Genomic DNA, 8,721 nt, shown 5'->3' on the forward strand with positions numbered 1-8,721 from the left:
CACGACATTGTGTTGCCTTCCTTAGTTATATATGCACAAGAATAAGCCATTTGTCCCATACACCAAATCATCAAGAGTGGTTATCTACTTGTGACAGGATTACGGATCTGGGTTCCCCCTTTCTTCATATTTCCCTACAACCTGCACGTAGTCTAAAAGGAGCAAATAACTTGTAGAACAAAAAATATGTAAAAAGACAAATGCATAAAGCATTACTTGACCAGCTTCTGCAGTTTAAGTAAAGCCAGATCTTTCATTCAAAGAAAAACAAACACACACAGGAACTCTGTTAACAATTGAACATTCACAAAATGCTTTTTAAAACAAGTCCTATCATATTCTTGCACCTCATACCCAAGGGAGTAAGTTGATGGTAAGCTCTTTCCTCTCTCTCCAACCTAAACAAACCCCACTTAAGAACAAACACTTGGACAGGCAGGCCCATGACCCTCTTCCTCAAAACCCCAGAACCAACTGGGCCCCCCAAATGCAGTATCATGCAGTTGAAAGATTCAGTGTTAAACCATCTATTAAACCTACACCATTACTGTTTCCCAAAGCGTGATCCACAGCACCAGTCCTGAAAAATACTCTGTAAGAAAAAGAGTCCCATAAATAAGCCCTGGGGCTGTAATGTACAACATAGTGGCTACAGTTAATAATACTGTATTACATATTTGAAAGCTGTTAAGAGAACAGATCTTAAAAGTTCTCATCACAAGAAAAAACAATTTTGTAACTATGTATAGTGACGCATGTTAACTAGCTTTATTGTGGCGATCATTTCGCAATGTATACAAATATTGAATTGTTACATTGTACACCTAAAACTAATATAATGTTATATGTCAGTTATACCTCAATAAAAAAAAAGAAAAAGGGTTCCATGTTGAACCAAGTTTGAGATACATTCTATATTCACCTCTAGGAATTCAGAATGTCAATAGCATATCACAGTTGCCTGACCACTATGATCTGCAGTCCTTTGGAAGAGACAATTTGACGTAAAATATAACCATGTCCCAGAAATTGCTGAGGATTCTCACTGAAGAAATTTGCATTCTAGGGAAAACGGAGTCATGCAACACAAACCCATGGAAGTGATATCTTAGAAATCAAAGTGTCCTTTAAAAATTCTGCTTTAATAACTTAAAGAGGTCCTTTAAATAAAGTAGAATAACCTTCAAATCACACGCCCACTCATTCTTTTCTGCCTCTTCTTTTGCCAACAGAACTTGCCTCATCTTTCACTAAGTTAAATTCACACCTCTTGATAACTGAGCATCTTTATCCACTGGCACAATTTCAAAGTTCTCAGCCCTAAGTATTGCAATTAGTGTTAAATGTTTTATGTATCATTTGACACTCTTCCAAACCTTTTATTGGACATCCCACCCAACAACGCTGTGTGTGGGATTTTGGTATCATTAGCGCCTTCATGCAGAGGGAGAAATTAAGGTGCATGTGAAACTAGACAGAGGGTTAAGTCAGCTCAGGAATCTAGAACATGCTACAGGCTCTTTCCAGCTCCTTTTGAGTTTGTGGCTTAACACATAAATGCATTTGATCACAAGTATGGCCACTAGCTCAGTGGCTCCTTCCGGAACACAGATGACAGTATCAGTTTAATGAAATCCAGGCCCACCACAACTTAGGGCCCCAGAGTTGTTTTTCCTGGGGTCTGGAAAAGTGCCTAGTTGTAAGGGTTTAAAAGAGCATTTGTGCAATGGTTTATATACTTGCTTTGCGATTCAACTGAGGAGGTTTCCCGACTTTTCAAAAGAACTGAGCCTGTAATTAAACTACCATGAAATGGTGGTTGGAGCCACAGCTCACACCAGCAGGCTTGGGTTACAACTGCAGTGAAATGGTGGATTAAAACGCCTGGAATATGCGTGACTCCAAAAGCTCAACTCAACTCAATAATTGCTTCATCGAACACATTTACAGACACCCAACTACAATCCAGTAGCTTTCTAACTAATCCTTAGCTGCCCAGGGTTAGGATAACCGTGGTGGTCTCGATTCAAATTATAAAGCCCATAATTCCAAATCTGACCCAGGTACTAAGTCTGACATCAACAGCTTTAACTTTTCAAAGCTATGAGACAACAGCACTTCAGTCTATCTCCCAAGAAGGCCTGCGAGTGCTGATTCAAATAAGGCCAATTTCATTACACAATTAAGAGGATGCAAAGCAGATTCCAAATTGATAACTCCTCCACTGCAAAACAAAACTGGCTTCCCCCCTCAAAAAACAAAAAAACACAAGACAAATTGTCTATCGGTTGGTTATTAAATTGGAAAACACTCTCCTTAAGAAACATCACATGCAAGGCTTTGAAAAAGTACCTCTCACTTGTTAGCAGGGGTGGGGATCGTTCCTAATGCCTGGATTCTGGAGTCAATTTCTTAAACAGCTGTTATCCCTTTCCAAATCATTTAAAACAAAAGAGAACTACCAAAGAGCTAGATGAGGCTTCTTGATAAAAAGCACAAACTAATCTCACCATACGCTACCTCCACAGGTTTAAAGAAATGAGTATAATGTTGGAACTACATCCTAAAAAGATTCATTCATACAATTTTTTAATGGCAAGCTCACAAAACGAATTCCCAGCAATGTGCAAGTATTCAGCCTGGAGTCAAATAGAGCTTGACCAGTGCAATTAAGAATCTCTTGCAGAGTTGGGGGAAAGGGAGTTTTAAAAAAAATTCCAACAAAGCAAAAGCGAGTGCCAAATGAAGGCGGACTCCAACAAGGGACCTCCTCCAAGCAGTCCATAAAACATTTTCAAACACAACTAAGGTATGAGAGAATACCTGTGTAAAGGACCAAAAACACCTTCCCCAAAGCTGTTCAATTCTGAGTCCAGGTGCCTCCTGGCTACTCGGAAGCATGAGGAGTATAAGACTCCAATGTGTGTTGGGGAAGGAGGGAGAACCGGGTAGAAACAGACCTTGTAAGGGCAGATAAGGAGTTTGGACTTGATCCACCGGGTAAAGAGGACCCACGGGAGGGTTTTAAAATGAGAAAAGGGACAGGGATCTGTTGAGTTCCTGATAATCGAGCCCTTCCCCAAAATGGAGACAAATAGGGAGACTGTGGCCAAGAACCACAGCCAGGAAAAAGGTGAGCAAGGAATTTGAGTGTAGCAAGTAGAATCCACCGGACTTAATGACTTGCTGATTGGCGGGTGGGGGGGTGCCCCCAAGGTTTCTGATACAAGGGTTTTTTGTTTCTAACGAAGATCCTATTATAGTGGTTCTCATACTTAATCAGCATCAGAATTACCGGGAGGAAGCTGGTTAAAAATGCAAATTCCAGAAACCCTCCCCCTCAAAGACTGTGCTTCAGTCAGTCTAGAGTGGGGCCCAAGCATGCATTTTCCCATCCCAGTCTTCAGCACCCCCAAGGCTTCATTGTTAGAGCGAGTGTGGGGATGTGTGTTGTTGTTTATCATAATGGTGGATCAAGTGTGATGAGACAAGCGATGATAATGCTGAGGGGGTAGGAGAAAAGCCTTTTCTACTCACGAACAAAACAACAAAAATCTAGATCAATCAAAACTGAATTGTTTAGGTTTTATGCTTATAGCTATTTAAAACATACAAAGACGATATGCTTCTACCAGAAAGCAGCTCAATAAATCCATGGGAGAGTGGGAGCTTGGTGGAAGAGCCAACGTTTCAGGAAATCAGGGAGGGAGGGTCTTGAAGCCACAGGCTTGGCTGGGTAGGAAGTGCCGGCCGAGCCCTTGGCTCCTAACCGACTCCACTGCAAACCTCTGAGAAAGATAAGGCCCATCCTCCCTCCCTTCATAATTGAGACTTTCAAAAAGAACCAGAGAAATTTTGCTGATGATTTGTCATCTGGATTACTGCACCGGCCTAGAACTTACAGCAGGGATTCTCTACCTCAGCACTAACGCCATTTGGGGCTGCCAGTGCCATAAGCGGCTGTCCCGTGCACTGCAGGATGTTTAGCAGTATCACTGGCCTACTAGATACTAGTAGCTCTTCCCCAGTTGCGACAACGAAAAATGTCTCCCGATATTGCCAAATGTCCCCTGGGGGTGGGGGGAGGGAGACAGGGTCGTTGAGAATCACTGCCTTAAACTAAGAGGCCTCAGAGGCTTGGCAGTTGTGAAATTAACAAAGGCCTTGGAATCAAATAGACACAGCTTTGAATCCCAGCTACGCCACTCACAACGTGAAAACCTTCAATGGGCATATTTATTCATCTTTAAAATGGGGATAACAGGACCTAGCATAGGGTTGTTGTGAGGATTACAGTAAAATCAAGCATAACACGCTCAGGGTAATGCCTAGCCCCGGAGGCAATTCATAAATATTGGCTTTTACGTTTTCAAAGAGATGTTCTGAAGAGGAACTAGGGACATTTGTTTACAGCTCTGGCCTCGAGTAGAAAGCTGCTACTCCTAAAAGAAACAACAACAGAAAGGGCAGTCCCAGTTCTCTCTCCCATTCCTAGGGGGTCTGAACCTGGCGGGGACAGGGGCATGGACTCCCAAGGGGCCAGTGTGTACAATTCAGGGGGGCTGTGAACTTGGAAAAAATATACATCCTCATTTTTGCTAACTGAAATTTAGCATTTTCTTCAGTTATGTTTGTAAAACTAGACATTATCAACTATACCTGGCCACTGTCACCAACAAAATCACAGCTTTTTCTCCTTTTTTTGGTGAGGAAGATTGGCCCTGAGCTAACATCTGTTACCAATCCTCCTCTTTTTGCTTGAGGAAGATTAGCCCTGAGCTAACATCTGTGCCAGTCTTCCTCTCTTTTGTATGTGGGTCGTCACCACAACATGGCTTAATGAGCAGTGCGTAGGTCCACGCCCGGGATCGGAACCGCAAACCCTGGGCTACCAAAGCTGAGAGGAGCACTCGAATTTAACCACTACAGCACCGGGCCGCCCCTCCGACCCTCCGACCCTCCCCACCCCCCACGACAGCTTTTTCTTATCACAGCTGAAACATCGATTTTCTTGGCTCTACTACGAAATTATGGAGGTTATTAGGCCTGCTGCTAGCTCGTGTTATTTAACGTAACTAAAGAAGCACATATTATTAGGTCACATATTTGGGGTTTATTTTGAAAATTGTATTTTAAATAATTGGGTTATTTTATGCATCTAAAACTCTGAGAAGAGCTCCATAGGCTTCCCTGATGAAGGTCAAAGCCACAAAAGAACTCCTACCCTAAACCTTTCCAGCTAAGCCCATAATTCCCAAGCAGCCTTCTGTTCTTAATTTATTAAACAAGATTTTTGTTATAAAACTAGTTTGTGAATTTGAATGCCACAAGTCACTTTGTTTCCCTACATAAACTATAAATCAGTGGTCCAAAAGACGGACATAACAGCATCAGCCAGGTTTCCCCACTCAGAGCCCATCCTCTTAATTCTAAAGGTAAATGTGAGCCTTGTTTTCCCCTGATGGACTTGAACTAGCTTTCCACCTTTACCATAACATCAATCGGGCCCATTTAACCAATCAAACATCTATGATGTACCAGAACTGTGCCCAGGATACAGACCCTGGAGGTCTGCCTTAAAAAATGCTCCCACCCCAGGGGAAGAAATGGAACATCAAAAGGAGGATTGCTAGACCTTTCCAGGGCTGACTGGCCAGCTATAGACTGTTTGCTCTAACAGGGCAGGCAGAGGTGATGCGTACCCACTCACCTCTGTATACCCAGCACGCTTGGTGCCTACCGTATACAACTAGGTACAAACCATGTGTCCTCCACCAGCCCAGAGATGCTTAAACTACACAAACATGGGAAATGCTTATTCTTGTTAGCTTCAGGCTGAGAAATCACAAAATGTTCTCTGGGCTCAAGAGTCCTCAGAGTCTAATACATCACTTACAAGGTGACCAAAGATCAATTTATTTATTTATTTATTTTTTAGCAAAAGTTAAAATTTCCTGGGTTACCTCATCAGCCAGAGCACTAAACAGGCACCACCAGACCCAACCTATAATTGCCCTTAGTGGCCCAGGGGCTGCTGGGTACTAGCTGGCTTGCACTGGTAACTAAGTTATAGGGAATCGCAACATAATAACATAACTAAGTGTTTCAAGTTTAATTCCATTAAAATCACATCATGGAACTGGAGCCTTAGGAAGGATTACTGACAAATGGGAAAAAGAACAGGAATCCAGGCTCCACAGGCATTTGACTCACCCTTGAGTCACATCCAACACTTACATGCCAAGAGTAATGCCTTTTGACTCATTATATTAAAATAATGTTTTTGGAGACCTCACAGGTGGTAGATTTCTCACCAAGTGCTCCTTACTGAAAACCAGAAGAACTGAGAAGATCCTACTCTAGCCGGATCCCCTTATTTCACCAGCGTGGATACCTCCTGACAGCCAAGATGACCCGCCTCCCCGCTAAATCAAGCGATAGGGGAGTACAATGAGGATCAGAGTTCTGTTACTCCCAAAACACTTTTGCAGGGACTCAAGATCTAACATAGATGCATACATACACATCCCCCTCCTTAACATTCTTTCTTTCTACAATGTTCTTCAACTTGCCATCAAAACTTTCTCATCTTTGAGATTAACGGGCTGGGAATTAAGAATAACCAGCTGGGAATTCTCCATCTTTACTTTCTCTTTGCACACCTCAATTATTTAAATACTACTTCCACACCTTGCCAACTCAGAACCTGCCAGTTTTTCCTGCTCCCTTCCAAACTGCATCCATGGTCCTCTCACCCTCTTTGGCCAGTGTCAGCCCAAAATGTTCAAGTTCTCTCACTTTTTCTTCATACAGTTAAGTAAAGGTTTCCCCCCACTTTTACACCAGAACACAGAAGCCCATTGTGAGGTATCATATCAACAGGTAACACCTGAATTAAGCTGTAAACTGTTTAAGGCTTCAGGCAAGGACACTCAGACTGAGGGAAGTGGCAGAACCTTCGAGCCTCATCCAGAGATTACCCTCCTTATGGCCTGGAAAACCCATGTTCCATAAGCACAGGTGAGTGTTCACAAGTGCTTATCACCAGGGACACTTCCTAGACTCACCTCTTACAGCTGGGTGACCTTGAACCACTATTTCTTCCTCAAGCCTCACCCTTCTCACCTCTGAGTAGCTAGAACCTTCACTAACCACTAAGCCCCAAAGCTGGCAGGGTAATTACTCAACAAAACCTTACGTTATCTCTCGACCCAGCAGCTGCATGCCCCAATCACCATTTTATCTCCTGATTCTCCCCAGCAGTCTCCCTTCCCTCCATCTTCACCTAACAAACGTGGGAACTAAAAAATGGTTTTCTCCAAGTCACTTCCCGACCACCCAAATACACTATCACTTAACAACCATGTAGTGTTTTACAGCAAGTCTCTTAACAGTAAAAGCCCTATGAAGTGTGCCCTGTCCTTCCCCTTTTTGACCACAGGGAAGATGAGGCTCAGAAAGGTTGAGAAATAAGGCCAAAGTTACATGCAGAGCCAATCAAGAGAGACAAATCCTCAGTCTTTATTAAATCTTGTGCCTTCGGAGGTCCTTTAATTTGGGGGAGAAAACGCAAAGCGACTACTCAGAAGTTGAAAAGAGAGACAAAGTGTGAAAGGCAATGTTTTAAACGGTAACAGAAAAGGTTGATCCATCCGATTCGAGGAAAAAATGAAAAGGCAAAATATGGATGAGACGCTCCAAGTGGGAAGTACGGGAAGCGCAGATTCAAGTCTGCAGCACTCATCGGTTTAAAACCCCCTAGAAAAAAGAGTGGCAGTCCTACCCCTTCCCCCCATGTTAGAAGCACCCCGAGAAGAGCGTGCAGAATACTCCTCCCCTTCACAATTTCTGCACACAGTTTCGACTTTCCCAGCCCTCTGTTCTGGTCGGCTCGCAGGCTTCCGAGCCTCCCCGATTCGGGGAGTCCTAGTTCCCGCGCCCAGACCTCATTCCCCCCGTAATCATCATCGTTTCCTTTCCGGTCCCCCGGCCTTTTCCGGGGATCCGTCTCCTACGCAGTCGGCCAAGAATTCTGCAACTCGGCGCAGTCCTTCCCCAGCCCAAGCTCCCAAGAGGGGAGCCCCCACCCTCGGGGGGGAATTTACCCGCCGCGAACAGGAAAAAGGTCACGCGGGCGGCGGGCGGCGCACGCCCCCCGCCCCGGCACCCCCGCCCCAAAGCGGGGCCCGCGGCCATGGGCGGCGCGAAGGGGACCCCGGCGGCGGCGGCGGCCAAGCCCGCGGGGGGCGCGGGTGGGCGGCCGGGTCGGCGCGGGCCGGGGGGCTTGGGGGAGCGCGGCCCCTCCAGGCCCCGCGCTGCGGCCGCGACGGAGCTGGGCGCGAGCTGGAGCGCGGCCTCCACCCGGCCGCCGGTGCACGCGGCGCGGCAGCCCGGGAGACGCCGGGGCCGCGCGGGCCGTCCGCATTGTTCGGCCCGCGGCGCGCGCCCCGCCCGGCCCCATCGGCCCCGGCCCGCCGGGCGGCGGGGGCGGCTGGGCAGGTGGCGGCCGCGCGCCCTCACCTTTGGCGCCGAGCTTGAAGTCGAGCGTGCTGTGCCGTGCTGCTGCCATAGTGAGGCGAGGCCCTGTGCCATGCCTGGGGGAGGCAGCCGCGGGAGACTGGGGGGCCGCACGGCGTGTCAGGCAGCGACCGGCGGGGAGTGCGCCGCGCCGGGGGGAGGCCGAGGGTATAAGGTGGGAGGGACCGCCGGCAGCGACTCGGG

The 8,721-nt window shown here is 46.3% G+C and overlaps 1 protein-coding gene across 1 annotated transcript in view; it reads right to left on the bottom strand.

The window, feature by feature from the left end:
• Nucleotides 1-8,689, bottom strand: part of SMS (spermine synthase) — a 44,243-nt gene extending 35,554 nt beyond the window's left edge. Inside the window, exon 1 of the mRNA XM_004435195.3 lies at nucleotides 8,521-8,689. Within this exon, the coding sequence (XP_004435252.1) occupies nucleotides 8,521-8,569 (49 nt within the window). The 5' untranslated portion in view covers nucleotides 8,570-8,689. The remainder of the gene's footprint in view (nucleotides 1-8,520) is intronic.
• Between the last annotated feature and the right edge of the window lie 32 nt (nucleotides 8,690-8,721).

Source organism: Ceratotherium simum, chromosome X, assembly GCF_057802395.1.
Source record: "Ceratotherium simum simum isolate JZ-2026a chromosome X, ASM5780239v1, whole genome shotgun sequence".
NCBI lineage: Eukaryota > Metazoa > Chordata > Mammalia > Perissodactyla > Rhinocerotidae > Ceratotherium > Ceratotherium simum.